Here is a 20,638-nt window from a genome sequence, read left to right as displayed (position 1 = left end):
ATAAAATAATATTTTTTATTATTAAATTTAAAAACATTTAAAATAATCATCGCCCACGTCGATCACCATTAACCATCGTTGGTCTACAGAACCAACAATCGTTCAGTCTCAAATTTTATAGGTTGCTTCTGCTTGACTCCTGAGTCCGAATATGGTAGTTGTTTCGGAGAAAAATGTCTCAAAATACGTGAATCTTGATTAAAATATTCCACTTTCTTCACTTTCGATCTTCTATTCGTGGATTTCATAGCATGTTTCGATAAAATGAAGTTTATATTCAAACTAAGGGGGTTGATGTGAAGCGACTCATGAAATCTGGGACCGAACGACCACTATCTACATTGGTCGACGACAATCGATGTTTTGGTTTTCTCATTTTTTGTATCAGTTTCAGAGCATGTTTCAGGGGAAAAAATGGATGTCGGATCTTGACTTAGGTGCCGAGACAAAGAGGTCGATGAAATTTGAAATCGAGCGGACACCATCTTTAGTCGTCGACGGTGACATCCAGATAGTCATTTTCTTTTTTATTTTATATTAAAATGAAATCAAAACGTAACTTTAGACATATTTTTAAAAAAAATAATAATAATTGGATGATAAAAATGGAATAAAAGTGATAGTTAAAGTACTAAACGTATAGTTTACCCTTAAAATTATTGTATATTTTTACTGTCTAATGGTATTTATGTTATATATTTTATTATCATTAATTTTTATAATTATTATTTTTATTACATGGGAGAATTACACGTCATTCTCAGTTCCTCTCTGCATACTATAGCTTTTCATTTCTTTAGGGGTTCCAAAAGTTCTTAAACTTGTAAATTTTTATTATCTAAAAAGGTTTAAGGGTAAACTACACCATTAGTCACCAATCTATTATTTCATTTCTACTTCAGTCATTATTAAACTGTTTTTTTATCAAATTATCACTAACGTTATATTTTTTATTTTAATCACTGAATGTTAAAAAATTAATGAAGATATTAATGTCAATTTTTTTTTAAATATTTTTTAGTTTCTATGTCATTTTATCTCTCCTCGTTAGTAAGCAACATATCATTTTTAAAATACTTTTATTTGAACTAATAAACACGAACTAAGTGATCTCGTTGATAAATGAATTATTATTGTTCTTTGAGATCTCGGGTTCGAACAGTATAAATATTAAAAGTGTGAGATTCAATATCAAATGATTGAGAATTATTTTATACCGTATTGTAATTTTCCGGATTAATAAAAAGAAAATAACTAATAAAATGCTCGCGTGGTTTATAAATCATTGGCCACTCTCTCCCTCTCCTTTCTCACTGGCTTCCATTCTCTTTTCTTTACCCCCCCCCCACCCACAAATTATTTTTCAGTTAATTATGGCTCCAACTTCACGTGTACTTCTCCGGCAATGAACCATGGTCTTTTTCCGGAGACTCTTCGGCGCCAAAGAACGGAGGCGTTGGAGCTTTGCTAGTTCTTCCAATCCCACGTCTTCAACTTCCCATACAGATGATGCATGCGGCGACACGTTGTATGCCAACAAGGACGCCATAGCAGTGGCGGCCGCCTCTGCTGCCGTAGCCAAGGCTGCTCTCGCGGCTGCTGAGGTCGTTAGACTGACAACAAGTGGGGTTGGCAATGGCAGCAGCAACCGACGCCTCTCACAGGATGTGTCGGCCGCCGTCGGAATACAGTCCGCTTTTCGAGGTTATCTGGTTAGTATTTTCTTTACTTTGTTCGTTCTTATGAACTACCAACTTTACTTCGCTCTCTTTGATCTGCAAAAACATATTCCAGACTGTCTTGCGTATAGTATTTTCATTTACCTTGGATTTGTTGCGATCGTGGACACAACAGATGTTATCGCAGTAGTTATAAGTATCACAGTCATACAATAATGGTTTTGGACAACACCATTATAACATACCGCTATTTAAATCCCTCGAAAATAGTGTCCTTTCACGGTAAAGCTTTTCACTAGGCCACTGATTTCCTGTTATCTTCTACCCCATCTTCACTGTCTTATTTTTTATCTACTCACGAGCCTTCGAGGGGCGTGCTTTAATTTCTAGTATTTTTGGGGTTATGGCCTATGGGAGGAAGATGAGGAAGCCAGTCATCAATCCCTCAAATGGCTCTAGTTTCTCACTTATTTGTTTGGTTTTATGGTAAAGAACGAGTCCGTGAAGTGATGGGCTATAAAGAGGCAGCTGAGTTGTAGTGACCTGTTTAGCAAAATTCACTTTCATTTTTCTTCTTCCTGCTGGTGTTCCTTTTTTTTGTCTCTTACTCTGTTAAAAGAAGCTGCAATTATGGCGAATATTTTCCATATCTGCAGAAAAGAATGTAATCATAAAGCTGCATTGCTTCCACTTTTTGATTATCTGATATGAAATCACAACAAGTTCTACACATATGTTCTGTAAAATGATTTGTGTCAAAATTGGTTTCTTACCGTTTGGTGAATCTTCTTTCAAATGTAACATGTAAGTTAAGTTCCTAGCTTTATTCTGATTTGAACCATAACAATTGAATTAAAGCTGCAAAGTCCTGTTTAAATTAGCACTGCTACCTGTAGGTGTTGTAAATTTCTTGCAAGGGTTATCATGCAATCAATTACATGGATGGTTTTTGGTTAATCTGATGTTGATGGTGCTTGATTCTTCGACTGGTGCAGGCACGGAGGGCACTGAGAGCCTTGAAAGCATTGGTTAAGCTTCAAGCACTAGTGAGAGGCCACTTGGTGAGAAAGCAGGTGGCAGACATGCTCAGACGCATGCAGGCATTGGTCCGACTGCAAGCTCGGGCCCGTGCTAGTCGCGTACATGCGACGAAGTCTTTAGATTCAGTCGTCAAGATGTCCAGACTTACACGAAACGCCGTAAGCATATCACTCTACTCTCGTCGAGATGATGTTTAGGGTCCATTTACGAAAATGATGTGGAAGGTCCATGTTAGGCAGAATATATCCTTTTGATGTGCTTGCTTTGAGCTAACATGAAATGCATAATTGGCAGTTTGCCTCTGCAGATTCCCATTTAGCATTCTCTGGTATGCTTTTCTGCATAAATTCGATTTTAAAGGAAGAAGAAGGCGATTCGTGCAAAATTTTCGTTCAAATCAACTGATGCTTTCTGTTTAGCTTATACCAATAATACCATATTATGGAACTTCAAATCAGCCTTGAATATAGCTTTTGTTCATGCAGAGAAGTGGCTCAAATTCAAACCTGAGGGACATCATTGATATAGGGAAAGCACGGACGGGTTCGAATCGGTTGGACCGTCGGACGGAGGATAGCTTATGGTACAACCGTAGAGATGGTCCATTTAGCTGTAGGCATGCTGATGATGAGAAGAGACACAAAATTCTTAAAGTTTATACTTGGAAACCTCACTTGAACTCCCAACAGAGTCACAAATATTTTAGGCCATCTCAGCATTATTTAACTTCAGATTATAATCCGAGCTTAACGGCGTACGATTTCCCGAGAAAACCATCTGGAAAAGCTTCGAATCCGATACCAGATATCTTTTCAGCAGAAGTTTTCTCATTAAACTCCATGAAAAATCCTGGAGGTGAGGATGAAGAAGTTCTAAGAACAGCTGACAACAGCCCACAAGTGCATTCTGCATCATCTAGGCCTGGAAGCAGTGCACGTACAAGCCCTTTCACTCCAACAAGGAGTGAATGCTCATGGCAATCTTTAATTGGATATTCCGGTCACCCAAATTACATGGCCAACACCGAACCATCCTGGGCTAAGTATCGGTCACATAGTGCCCCAAGGCAGAGGCTTGAGTTCGACAAGTACGGTTCAACCCGAACAACTTCTCAGGGCTTGTGGCATTCAGGTACTAACTCAGAAAGAGATTTTCCTCATAATATTGAGTTCAGGTACATGGCTCATCCGACATCGAATCGCTCGTATCGTCCTCGTAGTGCCAACCGAAGGGAATGATCGACGATGATCGTCGCTTCCCTTTCCTCGTGCCTGATAGCAGCCTTGTGTGCTAGTATTGTAATTAGTCGCCATCCATGATGTTAAAAGTTAAAACTGTGGATTCACGGGTGCTTAATCCGTCTAATCTGCTTTGGCCCCAATTGTCTGGTCCATCTAACATGGTGATAATGACAGTGAACAGCCAATATTCTTTTGTTTCCGTACAAGTAAAAATGACGCCTTGGATTCTCAGAACTGACAATCGTTCGGACAAGGTGAATCATACAGTGTTTTGCAGATCGGACAAAGATCAAATCATGCACTCTATGTGATTCACATGATATTGAAATTCTCAGTTTGATTTTTATTTTTTTAACATTATAGTTTCCACGTTTTGTTTTGCGCCAAAATAACTAATGGTTGAATGAAAATTATTAATTAACTAATGATCGGTATGTATGTGTCTAAAGTGATTTCAAAGTGATAATATGACACTGTCATATGTACATTAATATTGACGTAACATGTTCAAACGTTTATCATTTTGGATATATGATATATGTTATATCATCACTTTAGATACGTTAAATATGTAACGTCAGTATTTATACATACATTATCACTTTGAACATATAATATGTATTATGTCATTGCTTTAGACACATGATATACATGTAAACATCTTTGGCATAATATGCAATCATTATAGAGATGTAAAAGTAATTACAACAACGGTCCTCGGATGTTTAAAAGAAAGAAAGCAAAATCAGACGAGACATCACTCACAATTAACAACTATGCATTTACAAAATGAATGTAGGAAGAAGAGATCTCCAAAGAGGATGGTAGCTTATGCAGTGCTAGTTTTCATTGCAATCCCATCTAGAGGTGGAGACGCAGGTTAGATAGCGACACCAACGGCAGTGATCGTTTCCGTTTTCTCCCCGGAACAGCATCACCGATGCTACTGTCAACCTGCATTAAGAGTGAACCATGTGAACTAAGAGTGAAGAGAACCAATTACTTGAAGCATCAATGGTACCAAGTACCTACCCCACAACCAGCAGGACCACGGAAACCAGCCACAGGGCATATTGGTAAGGCTTGTAATTGGATTTAAAAGGAGTACCAGCTGGAAGATTCTCTCTCTCTAACGACCCGAACTGAGGACGACATAGCAGAACGAAGCCGAGGAGAAACCCGGTGATGAGCCCACCGATATGAGCAAAATTATCAACATGTGGCAAAATCCCTATTGCAAGGTTAATGGCAATGATGATCAAAAGAGAGAACAAAGCCGCAGCCTGTGGAATATCAAGAAGGGACCAATCAATACAAAGGTGTCACTAATAAGGCCATTAATAGTAGGATACTGATGAACATATCTTTCACCTTGTTTGTGTATGTATGTGTACATATTTGCTACAAGATTCCATGATCAAGTAAATGGAAGGATTGATATTGCTCACCTTGTTTGTGTATATGCTCCAGTTGGTGATAAGTTCAGAAAGCATTGCACCAAGAAGCCCGAAAAGAGCGCCGGAAGCACCGACAGAGATGTTGTTTCGGTTAAATAGAGAGGAAAGCACACTCGCACCGAATCCTGACAAGAGGTAAATGATTCCTACCCGCACTGCCACATTGCGAATCCGTAACGAAAAATATCAGATCATCCCATTATCTCAGACTCCAATCACCACTGAAATCAGTTCAGCATGTTGCATAAAGAGTAGGAACAGAAGGAGAAACATACCGAATCCGAACTGTTGTTCGAGGCGTATGCCAATGAAGACCAGGCTCAGCATGTTAACTAGAAGATGAATGATGCCGGCATGCAGCCAAATGCAGGTAATAAGCCTCCATCCTTGATGGTTAATCACAACTTTGGTCCACTCAAGGGCTCCCAACTTATTCAATCTAAACAAAGTGAAAAATATATATTCGTTTTAAAGGGGAATCCAATGAGGTCTATATCAGCAAAATCACACTTGGCCATTGCAAAATCATCCATTCTTACCTTATTATAAACTATCATTTTCCCCAATAGTCCAAATTAACAATGTCAAAAGGAAACTAACAATCATTTTCTACATAAAAATTCCACAACTTATGGATTGGAAAAAGAAAGCAGTTTCAGTAAAGTTGCAGGCTAAGAACAAAAGAAGATGAAAGTGAAAAAAGGGGAATGAGTAAATATACGTTGAAGAAGAGGGACCAAAGAGAGGATTCTCCCTCAAAGGCTCAAAAGAGAAGCGTCCAAGAAACGTTGCCACGCAGTTGCCGGCAAGCCTCGTGTGCCTGTGATCCGAACAATTGTTGACATACATAACGACGACAAAAACAGAAACATTAGCCACCACGACCATGGGAACCAACCACGATGTCCATTGGGAATCAGTATCCACAATCACGTAAGTTGATGAAGATGCATAAACGCTGCTCCTATTATTGTTGTTGTCGTCATCGTTGTTATAGCTGTTCCTCTTCACCGTTCCTTCCCTGCTCTCGATGTCATCATCCCCTGGCATTTTTCACTTTCTACCTCGAAACCAACGGCGAAAGAGGAGAAAAAAGACTAGTGATTTTGGGATCTGCCTCTTGAAAAGATTGGATTTTTTATCGACGCGGTAGTGTGGGTTTAATGTGAAGGTCGGATGGGAGATGGGACACCGGTATTTCTGGTTTCTAACAGCCAGGGAGAGCCATGATCGGTTGCCATGTAAGAAGTAATATTGTCTGGTGATTTCGAGGAGAGATTTGATTGGTTTTTGGAGTTTGTAGGAGTTTGGTCCTTGGCACATGAGATGCCGGCTCCAGGTACGCGCACTACTCGGACAAGACGCGCCGCCCACACGTTTTTGCTTTTCGGAATAGTAGGGCCTCTTGACTTCGTTACAAGCAAAAGCTAAAAGATTACTCTTTGGGTACATTTTAGCAAAATTCGACTAGATTTAATTTTTTTTAAGTTATTTGAGTCAATTTTAATTATCAATTTGGTTTTTAAGTTCAAGTTAAGTTGAAATTTTGAGTAACTCGAAAAAAATAAAAATTTGACTAAATATTTTGATAATTTTACGATTTATTCATTTAATTTCTCTTTCATTTAATTTCTCCTTCATATTAAATCTATTTTTTTTTAAATTTGAACTATATACTCTCAAACCATCGTAGAGTATATATACACTTTCAATTACTCTTTTTGATAACAAATTTTTTATATTTCAATTCAAACCCTCAATTTTTTATAATTTTATTATATCTTCAATTCATGCTTTATTTTAAGAGTATTTTTTATCAAATTTAAAACACATGTTAATATGCCGCAATAGAATACCTATATAACTTCAATTATTACTTTTTTCACTAAAAATATAGTCTCTTTTTTATTTAATCTCTTAACTTTACATTTTACTCAATTTGGTTTGTTGACTACAATTGTTTGCAAATTCTTTTTTCTCATCAATTCCTCGACTCCTTTATACTCTCATCAATATTTTACTCTCAAAATACTTTCTTTAAAATATAATATTATGAATATATTTTATAATTTTAGATTGTATGTGATATATTAAATAACATTATAATGTGGAAAAGAATATAAAATATATAGAAAATCGAACAACTCGAATTAGTCTCTTGACTATTGAAAGTTTCAAAATGATCCTCCGACTAGAGTATTGTTTTGTTGAATCTGATAAACATAGTATATATACATACATTCAAAATCATCAGTAAATAGGTGTAAAAGTAATTACAACAACAGTCTCCGGATGCTTAAAGAGAGAAAGCAAAGACAGATTAATTATCATCACAGATTTGTATGCTATATATACGGTTAGGATGAAAGCTTATGCGGTGCTAGTTCCGGTCGCAGTACCCTCTCGCGGTGGTGACACAGGTTAGAAGTCGACACCAACGGCAATGATCGTTCCCGTTTTCTCCCCGGAACAACATTACCAATGCAACAGTGAATCTGCATTTTACAAGCATAAGAAACAACAGTGTCAGGCGTGTGACAATTAGATAGAGCTACCTCTTGCAGAAGCATGGAATTCGAAACGACTTCAATATAAACAGTGCAAGACATGTTTCCGGTTTCTTCCTGATCTCGAGAATCTCATAAAGATTATCGTCTCGGGCCATGGAAACAAGTAACCCGCCAACAAGCGACCTAATCGAGAGCCTGCCTTACATGTTACTCGCAGACATTGTGGAGATGGAACCACTAATCCGGCATGACAAATGAATCTATGATATGGCAAGTCGTTTTCGTGATACCGATGATTTTGTAGATAAAAATGGCCATTCAAGCCATTAAGGTCACCAAACTACGATCATCTTAAAACCAATTGAAGCATGAATGGTACCTACCCCACAACCAGCAGCACCAAGGAAACCAACCCCAGGGCATATTGGTAAGGCTTGTACTTGGATTTAAAAGGAGTACCAGCCGGAAGATTCTGCTGCTCGAACTGCCCAGACTGAGGACGAGATAGCAGAACAAAGCCAAGGAAAAACCCAGTTACGAGCCCGCCGATATGAGCAAAATCATCGACGTGTTTTGCGGGCGAAAGGCCTAGTGCAAGGTTAATGCCAATGAAGACTAGAAGAGTGAACAAATGTAGCAGCTGTGGAAAGACAAGGGGTCATTCATAAGACCATGAACATGTTGTTCAAAACATAGCCTATATAATGGAAGAGTCAATATTGTTCACCTTCTTTCTGTATATGGTCCAGTTGGTAATAACTTCAGAAATCATTGCACCAAGGAGCCCGAAAACAGCACCAGAGGCCCCAACGGAGATACCGTCTCTGATAAATAGAGCGGAAAGCACACTCGCACCGAGTCCCGACACGAGATAAATAATTGCAACCCGCACTGCGACATTGCGAATTCGTAACAACAAATATCAGATCATCACATTATCTCAAACTCTAATCTATAGACAGCTAGGGGGGATGCAAGACCAGATGCTTAAATCGACACTGAAATTCAATTCAATGTATTGCATAACGAGTATGAACAAGCTGTAAGATGAAGTTCAAACAGGAGGGAAAACATACCGAACCCGAACTGTTGCTCGAGGCGTATACCGATGACGAGCAGGCTCAGCATGTTGGCTAGAAGATGAAGAACACCGGCATGCAGCCACATGCAAGTAATAAGCCTCCATCCTTGATGCTTAATCACAACTTTGGTCCACTCAAGACCACCCAACTTATCCAATCTGCCGAGGTAAAAACATGTCTTCATTATAAGAAAAGAAAATCAAATCCCAAACACAATCTAACATCCACACCTAAATCCAAGCAACGTGCTTCGTATCGGAACCCCAATGGTGCAAAAGCTCTACTAAAAATGACCCAAATTCATAACTCGAACTCATAAAAGAACATGAAAGTAAAGGGTACAAGTAAATATACGTTGCAGAAGAGGGACCAAAGAGGTGGTTCTCTCTCAAAGGCTCAAAAGAGAGGCGTCGAAGGAACCTCGCCACACACTGGCCGGCAATCCTCGTATGTCTGTGCTCCGGACAGTTGTTGACATACATAACAATGACAAAAACAGCAATATTAGCCACCACGAACAGAGGCACCAACCACAATGTCCATTGCGAATCGCTCGCGTTTTTGTTGTTCCAGCTGTTCCTTCCTCCCCTGCTCTCTATATCATCCCCTGCCATTTTCCACTTTATTCCTCAATAAACCAACACTTAACAAAGAGAAAAGACCGCGTGTTGTAGGGTTCGGTTCTGCTACTCGACATACAACAGCAGCTGTTGTCAGGGAAATCTGGTAAGACCCATGATTGAGTTTTTCGAGTTTTGCTGGGTTTGGTCTTTGGCACAGAGGATGATGTATTGGCTCCATTTACGCGCTTTGCCCACGCTTTTGGCAGTTGAAGAACACGGTACACGGTTTTAAAAAGTGTGGGGTCGCGCCTTAATTTACAAGCCGAAACAAATGAAAGATGGGTAAACTACCTAAATGGTCCTTAAAATGTGAGTAACTTTCTCTTTTTCAGCACCGCGGTTTCAAAAATAACGAAGCAATCGTTAATGTTATCGTTTTCTAACAAATCGGTCACTCGATTGTTAACGGCCGTTATCGTATTCATAAAAGCTCGATATATAATGTTCGAGTTGGCACCGTTTAACCACGTTAACACCCTTTAATCTGACTAAACAAATATAAATCTCCCTTATCCAATGAAGAATGCTTAAAATCAGACCTATAAATAAAAAGAAACAAAAGAACTATGAGAGGAAGTGTCCATTTGAAGGAGAAATGTTAATTAAAAAGAAGAAAATAGAAATTAAGTTGGAGATTTTGAAGAGAGAGAGGAACTTATGATTTCAAGGTTAAATTATTTTAGTGATAATTTCACTTATTTAAGTGAAATTTAGACTCTAGAAGACCTATTTAATTTAAATGTAAAGTTTAAGGACCATATAGTATGGCAGGGGATAATAAAAAAATAACAGTAAATCTCTGGCAATCATAGTAGAAAGGGCTTACTTTTGTTGTAGAATTAACGGTTCTATAACAATATTTTATGTTGAAAGAACAAGACTTTATAACTTATTATATTATTTTTTAGAAAGAGAAAATCTCTGTAATTTTTAGGGTAAATTACACGTTTAGTACTTAAACTATTACTTTAATTTTATTGTGGTGTCTATATTTTATTTCTATGAATCATACCTAACGTTTAATTTAGGTTTTATTTTGATACTTCGTCGTTAAAAAGTTAACAGTGATGTTGACATGTCACTATAATATAATGTCATGCTATCATAGATTTTGTTTTAAAAAAATTGTCATATCAAGTGTTCTGTTGTTTTTTTTAAATGACATATACTAATTTAAAACTTAAATTAATTGTTATATATGATTTTGAAAAAAAAATTAAATACCATAACGAATAAAAATAATAGTATAGACACTAAACTTATAATTTATCTAATTTTTTAATAATTTTATACTAGTATAAGAATAAAATTATATATTATGGCAGGGCCAGGGGCCCAATGACCCTTCGCCGAGGAGGTGATTGACATTAATTTTACATTAAAAGAAAATATGAAATCGTGAAGTTTAAAAGCGATAATGTTATACATTAGACATGTCATTTGAGAATAAGATAATAGTTTTTTTGAGAATAAGATAATAGTCTTGTGACAAGTGGTATCAAAATGACATTTTAACTGTTTAATTTCACGTTGAATACCCTAATAGGTGGGGAAAGTAATAAGGGTAATCGTGACGGTGGCATGTAACAAGGACGTCACAAGATTGAGCGAGGGAGAAGGTCACACCTAAAATTAAAAAATAGTGATGTTACACATGTCGAAAACATATCTTTTAAAAAGAAAGTAATGACTATAAATCTTGAATCTAGGGTCGAGACCAATACACATCAGGCTGTCCAAGACAGATTAAATATCATCACAGATTTGTATGCTATAAATATACATGCATATATACGGTTAGGATGAAAGCTTATGCGGTGCTAGTTCCGATCGCAGTACCCTCTCGCGGTGGTGACACAGGTTAGAAGTCGACACCAACGGCAATGATCGTTCCCGTTTTCTCTCCGGAACAACATTACCAATGCAACAGTGAATCTGCATTTTACAAGCATAAGAATCAACGGAGTCAGGCGTGTGACAATTAGATAGAGCTACCTCTTGAAGAAGCATGGAATTCGAAACTACTTCAATATAAACAGTGCAAGACATGTTTCCGGTTTCTTCCTGATCTCGAGAATTACCGTCCCGGCTGACGAGCGACCTAACCGAAAGCCTGACTTACATGTTACTTGCAGACATCATGGAGATGGAACCACAAATCCGGCATGACAAATGAATCTATGATATGGCAAGTCGTTTTCGTGATACCGATGATTTTGCAGATAAAAATGGCCATTCAAGCCATTAAGGTCACCAAACTACGATCATCTTAAAACCAATTGAAGCATGAATGGTACCTACCCCACAACCAGCAGCACCAAGGAAACCATCCCCAAGGCATATTGGTAAGACTTGTACTTGGATTTAAAAGGAGTACCAGCCGGAAGATTCTTCTGCTCGAACCACCCAAACTGAGGACTAGATAGCAGAACAAAGCCAAGCAGAAACCCAGTTAGGAACCCGCCAATATGACCAAAAGTATCGACATGCTTTGCAGGCGAAAGACCTATTATTGCAAGGTTAATGCCAATGAAGACTCGAAGAGTGAACAAAAGTTGCGGCTGTGGAAAGACAATGGGTCATTAATAAGACCATGAACATATTGTACAAAGCACAGCCTATTATGATGGAAGAGTCAATATTGTTCACCTTCTTTCTGTATATGGTCCAGTTGGTAATAACTTCAGAAATCATTGCACCGAGAAGCCCGAAAACAGCACCAGAGGCACCAACGGAGATAGTGTTTCGTATAAATAGAGCGGAAAGCACACTCGCACAGAATCCCGACACGAGATAAATAACTCCAACCCGCGCTGCGACATTGCGAATTCGTAATAACAAATCATCACATTATCTCAAACTCTAATCTATAGACATTTAGGGGGGGATGCAAGACCAGATGCTTAAATCAACACTGAAATTCAATTCAATCTATTGCATAACGAGTATGAACAAGCGGTAAGGTGAAGTTCAAACAGAAGGGAAAACATACCGAACCCGAACTGTTGCTCGAGGCGTATACCGATGACGAGCAGGCTCAGTATGTTGGCTAGAAGATGAATAACACCGGCATGCAGCCACATGCAAGTAACAAGCCTCCATCCTTGATGGTTAATCACAACTTTGGTCCACTCAAGACCACCCAACTTATCCAATCTGCCGAGGTAAAAACATATCTTCATTATCAGAAAAGAAAATCATTCCGTAATATACTTTTTTCCGCTTCTTTCTTTTCACTTTTCCTCCTGCAAGCAAGTTTAACACACTCTATCTAACATCCACGCCTAAATCCAAGTAACGTGCTTCATATCGAAACCCCAATGATCCGAAAGCTCATCTTTGAACACATACTCCAAAATTCAAAAATCCAAAATTCATAACGATTAAAGAGTAACCAGAAAATAACATAAAAGTAGAGGGTACAAGTAAATATACGTTGCAGTAGAGGGACCAAAGAGATGGTTCTCTGTCAAAGGCTCAAAAGAGAAGCGTCGAAGAAACCTCGCCACACACTGGCCTGCAATCCTTGTGTGTCTGTTCTCCGGACAGTTGTTGACATACATAACAACGACAAAAACAGCAATATTAGCCACCACGAACAAAGGCACCAACCACAATGTCCATTGTGAATCGCTCGTGTTTTTGTTGTTCCGGCTGCTTCTTCCTCCCCTGCTCTCTATATCATCCCCTGCCATTCTTGACTTTCTTCCTCAGAAAACCAGCACTTTACAAAGAGAAAATACTGTACTTACGCGCTCTGCCCACGCTTTTTGCAGTTGAAGGAACACGGTCACACTATTTTAAACAGCGGTGATTCGCGCCTTAATTAACAAGCCAAAGCAAATGAAAGATGGGTAAACCACCTAAATGGTCGTTAAAATATGAGTAACTATCTCTTTTTCACCACTTCAGTTTAAAAAATAATGAAGCAATCATTGATATTATCGTTTTCTAACGAATCGGTCACTCGATTCTTAACGGTCGTTATTGCATTCAATAAGAGTTATCGAATTGGCACCGTTTGACCACGTTAACACCCTTTAATTTGACTAAAAAAATAACTCACTCGAAATTGCGTTCACAATCGACGCATTGCCAGTTATCGAATTGACCTTTCATTTTATAAAACTGTCACACTCTAATTTTAAGGTTAATTTTTTCGAGTAATAATTTTACTTATTTAAGTGAAATTTAGACTCTAAAGAACCTATTTAGTTTGAATGTAAAGTTTAAGGACCCAATAGTTTGGGAATTCAAATTATTAAGGATTGAATTGCAACTCTCGTAAATTGTCTATCAAGTTTATAAATTCTAAAACCTTAGGGAACATATGTAACACCTTAAATTTTAAAAATTGAATTTGACTGACCGGGTGTGATTTTTCTCTATTAAACTAATATTTTAATCGGTATTAAACAATTTTTAATAATAAAATAAATTCGATAACTTTTTAGATTTTCAAATGTGAAATAGAATATTTTACGAACTATCTCATACCAAGTTAAGAATAAATTAAAGTATATATATATATATTATGAAGTACTTTTTTATAATTGTTTTTTGGTAAACTATGTTATTAATATCTTTTGTTTTTCGGACTGATTGGCTTTGGTCACCGATTTTTTAATTAAGTGTGTTTGATCCTTAACGTTATCGATTCGTCTTGTTCAAGTCCTTCTGATATTAACTTCTATTAACCTTTAACGAAAGTTTATATGATCGTCAATAGCAAAGACCCGGAGAAGTACCCAAGTGGCCCCATCACACGAACAAAGGCTAAGGAATTTCAAACAGCCATGGAGAGTATGTTTACATCACATTTGGAACGTGATAAAGAAGGAATAATAAGGGAGGAACACTTTACTTTGCTTATGCATGAATTTGCATGAGAATTTAAAGTTTGCATAACATTTATTGCATTTAATAAGCGAGATGTTCATTCAAGCATGCATTGCATTTAAATCATTTAGTTCATTTAGGGAAGTAGTTCATTCAACTAGTTCGTTTATTAAATTAACTCTTAATTGTTTCATGCATGTTTTCAATTAAATATTGAATAAAGTTCACCTTTGAGTCTAGGTGAATGAGAGAAGTTGAATGGTTTCATAATATGCAATAATGTCAGTCAGAATGTCTTCCAATTCTGGATGCGATACAGATGTGTTTGGTTCTAGAAATCAATTGGAAATTATTCATCTATCTCTTAGCTTTCCAACGCCTTTTGAATCACCTTAATCCGATATCGGGAGCTTGAGATATGATCGATTTATTGAAGACAGTGCAGGCTGGAATTTTGTTACCGAGAATTTTATACATGAATGATTTGGATGAGTTTGAGCCAAGGGAGAGTCTTTTCAACTTCAGCCAAGTGACAAGCCATTGAAGGACTCTTAATTCACCCAGTAAAGGCATTCAAAGCTGATTGTTATCATCTAAATTCAAGGGCTGTTCATATTCTTCAAGGGAGCATGCAATGAAGGGTGATTTAATTCACTTATCAAGATAATTTTCAGCATGGAATTGCAAGAGTCTTCCACCCCTTGGACGAAATTAAGGTCAAATTCAGCTTCAAATTGTCTAGATTCATCCCCAAAATGATCTAGAATATTCATCCAACTTTGAAGATAAGAAGACAAAGCATTCAAGTGCATTTTATTGCTAAATTGATGAGAATGTTTTCATCTTTTGAGTCTTTTCATATGCTTCTTAGAAATACTATAAATATGCACCTTTGGGATCATTTGTAGACACACATTTGAATATATAAAACATCTTTGAGAGGTTGCTTTCATTCTTGTTCTCTTGTAGAACTTTATCGGCTTCAAGATAGTCTTGTAGTCTTCATCCATTTCCTTTTGTTATAGCGTTGGTTCCTAGCTCATCTATAGCTAGTGGGTCACGTTCCATACCCTACCATTTCGATTTCAACTTTTTATATTGTTGGTTCTTAGCTCCAAATAGCTAACGGGTCACTATCCACTTTAACCTTACAACACTTACCACGACAACATCATTTGCCACGACAACGCCATTCATATTTCACCATCTATTTTCATTATCATTAAACCACAACAACCATCACTCTTCCATCACCTTCAAACAACTTCCTCATTCTTTTCATTCCATCATTTCAATTATTATTTCATATCATTTCCTTTTTATGTTTATATATTTATGCAATTTCAGAGTTCAAGATATCATTACGGGATTTCTTACTAGAATTACGATCGGGCATTCACATATATGACTCGAAACATATAATCGAGATTGTATCAAAAGTGTTACGTGAAAGTCAAAAAAATTTAAAAAAGATCCACGTCTACTCTTCTTCTTCTTCACTGTACTGTTTCTTCTCCTCCTCCTTCTTCACCACCATAATCCAAAAAGAGTTAACTTTTTCATTCACCATTCTTCTTCTTTCACGATAATCACAATTTACTATTGTGTTCTTCTTCAGTATCCTGTTGATGAACTTGGTTTCATTTATGTACTGCAGGCTTCTGTAAGTGGAAAATTGAAACAATCCTCAGCCACCCCTTGGTCCGAAAACCGAAGGTATAATTCGATATAAAACTAAGAAAAGATTCTTGTTATTGAAACTAGGAAATGTTTGAAGCGTTCATCTTTAAAACCCCTATCTCATATGCATGCATTACAGTGTTAGAACACCAGTTGGCAGTTGATTCCTCAGCCAGTGTCAGTAAAACAGCCCGCGGAAAATGGAGTTTTCTTCCTACAGAGAAATATACTTTTTTCCCTCTTTGATTACTGCAAATTGTTCATAGTGAAAGGGACTTTGAAGTCATAATTTCTTTTTCTTTTTGTTTTTGGCAGAAGGATTTTGAGTGGCCGCAGAAACAAATCACAGGCACCTAATATGTTTGCATCTTTCGGTTTGAGAAATGAAGAAAGAGATGGTAGAAGAAAACAGGCAAGTCCCGGTATAAACCATCTGCTTTACATTTACTATGTTATGTATGATGAATATGATGTTCTTCAATGGATTATTCATTAAGATTTACCATATTCTCCATCCCTTTTCATAGGCTTGAAGAAAAGTTTAATGTTATTCAGGAACAAAAAGTACAGCAATAAACAACACTCAATGTTACTTTTTTATTTAGAATAGGATCAAATGATGAAATCAGCAAATCAAACATATCTGAGGTAAATAGATATTGTTGCAGGAAAAAGGAGGGACCGAACTCAAGAAACTACGACAAAGTTTCTGCTTCAGGGCAAGGCCTTTGCCAGATTTTTATAAAGATATAACACCCAAGATCAGATTCAAAAGAAACTGGAATCACCTTCCATAGGAAGAAAATCTACTCCCACCAAAAACTGTCTTCCTCGTCGGGTCATTTCATGCTCGTTGCTTTTTCCCTGAGAATATGGTTTCCTTCTCTTGAATACCCCATAGGAGGTGTAACACCCTAGACCAATACAACATGTAGTCGACTAATCAGAGTGTTATATGGGACTATCGGAGTGGCTAACCAATTTTTTACTCATTTCTTGTACTTTAAAATGATTATTTTAAAATCCATTTTCATATATAAACATCCATAATATATATATATATATATATATATATATATATATATATATATAATTTAAACTTTACACTGGGATCCAAAAATAAAATATTTACATTTCAAAAGTAATATACTTTTGACACTGCTACCTTTTCTAAAGGAACTCGGGTGTCATGGTCGTTTCCCGAGCATTTAAACAAGGCTAGTCTTATTTGATCATACTTTATTCTCGTTTCTACGTTTGAATTAATCATTAATAATGTTCTCACTTGTAGTCTTATTTAGAAGTAATTATAAGCTTTTGAGAAACCTCCTATATTCTTAAGGCTCTCTTGAATTTACTACCTAAAACATCACTTTGGTATCGATACCCTTAGTTCAGTATCGATGCCCTTTCTAAGGTATCGATACCCCAACTGATTTGCTTTGAAATTAAAGGGGAAGTATCAATACTCATATGGGAGTATCAATACTGGGACCTTGGGATCAATACTACCTAGATTACTGATACCAAAATGACATTCTGGAATTTCGATCTAGATAAGCCTCTCGGTCTCGATATCGAACCCTCAGTATCGATACTCCTTTAAAGGTATCAATATTGCCCTCATAGTTCTAAAACTTTATGCTTTAAACATGAACTGTATCGATACTGCTTCATGCAGTATAGATACCAACACTTAAAAATGCCCTATTTGGGCTCAAAATTTGCCCCTTAACTCCCTAAAATCCCTACCTAGAGGTTTCCTAATTAATTATTAAGTATTATACGATTATAGGGGTCATAAATAAGGCTTAGAAACATGCTAAAACATCAAACAAAATCTACCATGGAATTCTACTCAACATGCTTAAATATTAACTTTCTAGCTAAAACTCATTTCTAATAATCTACAACTGGTATAAGGAAGTTGTGAGTGTGTTACCTGACTTTTAGTCTGCTAGAATCGCCTCTTGAATAAACTAGGATTCACTTTCTCTTTCCATCTAGCCTTTGAACTTTCACCCACCTCTTTAACTAAACCAAAGCAAGATAAGGAGATTACTAACTTGTCTAGTGCTTAAAACGTGGTTAAGGACACTCCAAACAACTCAAATTTACTATAATAAACTTGAATCCTTTGAATTTCTTAACCCTCCTAAAACCCCATTTTGAAAATCTTAACTAAATCTTGAAATTAAGGGCACTAAATGAAGCTTAAGGAATGGAGATTAGATTTCTTACCTTGGTTACTTCAAACTAGACTTGAGGATCTTAAAGATTTCACCTTTCACTTGCTATTGAGAATGAAGAAGAAGAGAGAAATGGAAGAGATATTTTGGGTAGTTTGATTCACGTATAATACTCAAAAAAATAAGGGGGTTTTATCCCTTAAAATCAATTATAGGTAAAATACCCTTTTAGTCCCTCTCTTTTACCAATCAACTTAAAAAATTATCACTTAGCTTTAACTTTTGGGGCCACCTTAAGCCAACACTAAAATAACTGATCTAAACTGATTTAGAAGATCTAATGGGCTTGGCTTATGAATCTCAAGTTGACCCGACTACTGACCCGGAAATCGGGGTATTATAGGAAGGAAATAAAGAATAATGAAGCTTTTGGCAATGTAATTGTTAGACAGAGATGTGAGAAGCTAGAAAGACTTGTGTGCAAAACTAAATTGTTTTTGGTGAAAAGAAGAAGAATGGTGAATGAAAAGTAAACTCTTTTTGGATTATGGTGGTGGTGGCGGTGAAGAAGAAGGAGGAGAGACCCGTGAGTTACACGTGAATTTTTTATTTTTATTTTATTTTTAAATTGTCAACTCAGACTTAAAACGAATAGATCGATAACGTAAAGGACCAAGCAGACTTAATTAAAAAATCGGTGACCAAAGTCAATCAGACCAAAATCAAAGGAGACTACTAGTATAGTTTACCCTTATTTTTTTATCGAAGGAATGTTCTAGAATTGTTTCCGAAAACCTAGTTAAGAAATTGGTCTATGTATAATCAAATAGTCATAAAATCATATTTCTTAAAAATTGCTTTTAAATGTTCTCTTTGGAAAAAAATAGTCTCTGTTTAATTATAGTCACTGAAATTTTAAAAATTATATTATGATCTTTTGTATAACTGATTTATTATAACTGGCTATTGAGTCGTTAAAATGTTATACTTAGAGAGAGGTGACTGACATTAATCTTGCATAAAAAGAAAAATGTGCGATCTTGGAGTTTAAAAGCGATGATGTTACAAATCATATTAGACATATCATTTGAGAATAAGATAATAATATCAAAATGACACTTTGACGATCTAATTTCATGTTGAATATCCTACTAGGTGGGGCAGACAATATGGATAATTGTGATGGTGGTATGTGACAAGGGCGTCACGAGATTGAAATTAAGTGAGAGAGAAGACCACGCCGAGAAAGAGGTGAGAGACATTATCCTACATTAGAAATGTACAAAAGAGATTTGATTCAGCTTCTCGATTCTTTTCTTCTCATTAAACTCTAATGTAGAACCAACAATGGACCTTGAGTAAGGCTTTCTTTTTTTTCTTTTTGGTTGTCCTCCCGGTTCCAAGGATTTACCTTGACTAATCCGGACTGACTCACATCGCACATTTGGTTTTAGTGGGTGAGTCTCCCAACAGAGTGTTGGAATATACGTGCTCGTGGTGCATGAAGTCTTCACCCATGAGGATGAGACACAATTGATAGAGGTTGCTGGTTGTGTTTGTGCAGTTAAAGCAGTTAAGGTGTTATTCTGTTAGTATTAGTCAGTTAGGCTGTTGAGTATCTGTTAGTAGCTCTAACAAACGAATAACTGATTGTTTACTCTGTTTACTTGGAACTATATATAAGTTGTAAAGGATGAATTGAAATACATAAGAAAGCATTCAGTTCTTGCATTCGTTGTTAGCTTAGCTATCTTGATTGTTCAATATGGTATCAGAGCTGTCAAGTGACAAGGAGTCACGCATGGCAGATATGACTGCAATGAAGGGCTGGTACTCCCTCATCTAAGGCCATTCTTGCATCATAAGTTAGAGTTTCGGTCTCAAGTGTGCACATTCCTTGGTTACAGCATGCATCACAAAAGATTTCAGTGCTTAGTTAGAGATGGACGTGCATATGTCTCTAGGCACATGGTATTTAATGAGGATGTGTTTCCTTTTGCAGGTGATTTCAACATGAGCTCTATGGCAGGCTCGAATTTGAAATGTTCTCAGTCACTTGAGGTAGTCACTGATGTCACCAAATTCAATACTCAGCAATGTGAATTCAGTAGGCAACCTATGAGTGCTAGCAGAAATGCGTCAGATGGCAGGCAAGCAGCAGCTGTAACTCATGATTTGGAAGGAAATGTGGAACCCATGCCCGAAAACGAGCTGCTTAGGGATACTTATGCAAATAGTTGGAACGATGATCATGGAGTCGATTCAGAACAACACTCTGGCAGTCTGGAAGCACACGA

General features: G+C 36.9%; 4 protein-coding genes across 4 annotated transcripts; 1 reads left to right on the top strand and 3 right to left on the bottom strand.

Moving 5' to 3' along the window:
• The first annotated feature begins 1,356 nt into the window (after window positions 1-1,356).
• On the top strand, window positions 1,357-4,187 carry LOC120206678 (protein IQ-DOMAIN 14-like). Its single transcript, XM_039206257.1, has 3 exons — window positions 1,357-1,712; window positions 2,675-2,878; window positions 3,206-4,187. The coding sequence occupies exons 1-3, from the start codon at window positions 1,413-1,415 to the stop codon at window positions 3,956-3,958; spliced, it is 1,257 nt and encodes a 418-aa protein (XP_039062188.1). The 5' UTR covers window positions 1,357-1,412; the 3' UTR covers window positions 3,959-4,187.
• A 436-nt stretch (window positions 4,188-4,623) lies between these two features.
• LOC120206679 (RHOMBOID-like protein 3) lies at window positions 4,624-6,685 on the bottom strand. Its single transcript, XM_039206258.1, has 5 exons — window positions 6,140-6,685; window positions 5,694-5,857; window positions 5,410-5,573; window positions 4,994-5,244; window positions 4,624-4,915 (listed from the first exon to the last, which is right to left on the bottom strand). The coding sequence occupies exons 1-5, from the start codon at window positions 6,466-6,468 to the stop codon at window positions 4,801-4,803; spliced, it is 1,023 nt and encodes a 340-aa protein (XP_039062189.1). The 5' UTR covers window positions 6,469-6,685; the 3' UTR covers window positions 4,624-4,800.
• Window positions 6,686-7,648: 963 nt separating this feature from the next.
• Window positions 7,649-9,777, bottom strand: LOC120206680 (RHOMBOID-like protein 3). The gene is made up of 5 exons (XM_039206259.1): window positions 9,365-9,777; window positions 9,005-9,168; window positions 8,656-8,819; window positions 8,312-8,568; window positions 7,649-7,913 (listed from the first exon to the last, which is right to left on the bottom strand). Exons 1-5 carry the CDS (start codon window positions 9,622-9,624, stop codon window positions 7,799-7,801), a joined length of 960 nt encoding a protein of 319 aa, XP_039062190.1. The 5' UTR covers window positions 9,625-9,777; the 3' UTR covers window positions 7,649-7,798.
• A 1,572-nt stretch (window positions 9,778-11,349) lies between these two features.
• Window positions 11,350-13,328, bottom strand: LOC120206578 (RHOMBOID-like protein 3). The gene is made up of 5 exons (XM_039206189.1): window positions 13,069-13,328; window positions 12,626-12,789; window positions 12,283-12,467; window positions 11,935-12,194; window positions 11,350-11,568 (listed from the first exon to the last, which is right to left on the bottom strand). Exons 1-5 carry the CDS (start codon window positions 13,326-13,328, stop codon window positions 11,454-11,456), a joined length of 984 nt encoding a protein of 327 aa, XP_039062120.1. The 3' UTR covers window positions 11,350-11,453.
• Window positions 13,329-20,638: the final 7,310 nt, after the last annotated feature.

Source organism: Hibiscus syriacus, unplaced genomic scaffold (genome assembly GCF_006381635.1).
Source record: "Hibiscus syriacus cultivar Baekdansim isolate YM2019G1 unplaced genomic scaffold, ASM638163v2 tig00013960_pilon, whole genome shotgun sequence".
Lineage (NCBI taxonomy): Eukaryota > Viridiplantae > Streptophyta > Magnoliopsida > Malvales > Malvaceae > Hibiscus > Hibiscus syriacus.
The sequence above is the reverse complement of the archived record's forward strand: the minus strand, read 5'-3'. Positions and strand labels throughout refer to the sequence as shown.

What these genes read in the sequence shown, in the direction of transcription:
- LOC120206678 (XM_039206257.1), top strand. Translation starts at nt 1,413, where the DNA reads ATGGTCTTTTTCCGGAGACTCTTCGGCGCCAAAGAACGGAGGCGTTGG. An exon ending in CCGCTTTTCGAGGTTATCTG is followed by an intron (nt 1,713 to 2,674) that starts GTTAGTATTTTC and finishes CGACTGGTGCAG; the next exon opens with GCACGGAGGGCACTGAGAGC. An exon ending in CCAGACTTACACGAAACGCC is followed by an intron (nt 2,879 to 3,205) that starts GTAAGCATATCA and finishes TTGTTCATGCAG; the next exon opens with AGAAGTGGCTCAAATTCAAA.
- LOC120206680 (XM_039206259.1), bottom strand. Translation starts at nt 9,624, where the DNA reads ATGGCAGGGGATGATATAGAGAGCAGGGGAGGAAGGAACAGCTGGAAC. An exon ending in TTTGGTCCCTCTTCTGCAAC is followed by an intron (nt 9,169 to 9,364) that starts GTATATTTACTT and finishes TTACCTCGGCAG; the next exon opens with ATTGGATAAGTTGGGTGGTC. An exon ending in CGAGCAACAGTTCGGGTTCG is followed by an intron (nt 8,820 to 9,004) that starts GTATGTTTTCCC and finishes GCAATGTCGCAG; the next exon opens with TGCGGGTTGCAATTATTTAT.
- LOC120206679 (XM_039206258.1), bottom strand. Translation starts at nt 6,468, where the DNA reads ATGCCAGGGGATGATGACATCGAGAGCAGGGAAGGAACGGTGAAGAGG. An exon ending in TTTGGTCCCTCTTCTTCAAC is followed by an intron (nt 5,858 to 6,139) that starts GTATATTTACTC and finishes CACTTTGTTTAG; the next exon opens with ATTGAATAAGTTGGGAGCCC. An exon ending in CGAACAACAGTTCGGATTCG is followed by an intron (nt 5,574 to 5,693) that starts GTATGTTTCTCC and finishes GCAATGTGGCAG; the next exon opens with TGCGGGTAGGAATCATTTAC.
- LOC120206578 (XM_039206189.1), bottom strand. Translation starts at nt 13,328, where the DNA reads ATGGCAGGGGATGATATAGAGAGCAGGGGAGGAAGAAGCAGCCGGAAC. An exon ending in TTTGGTCCCTCTACTGCAAC is followed by an intron (nt 12,790 to 13,068) that starts GTATATTTACTT and finishes TTACCTCGGCAG; the next exon opens with ATTGGATAAGTTGGGTGGTC. An exon ending in TTGGTGCTGCTGGTTGTGGG is followed by an intron (nt 11,569 to 11,934) that starts GTAGGTACCATT and finishes TGTAAAATGCAG; the next exon opens with ATTCACTGTTGCATTGGTAA.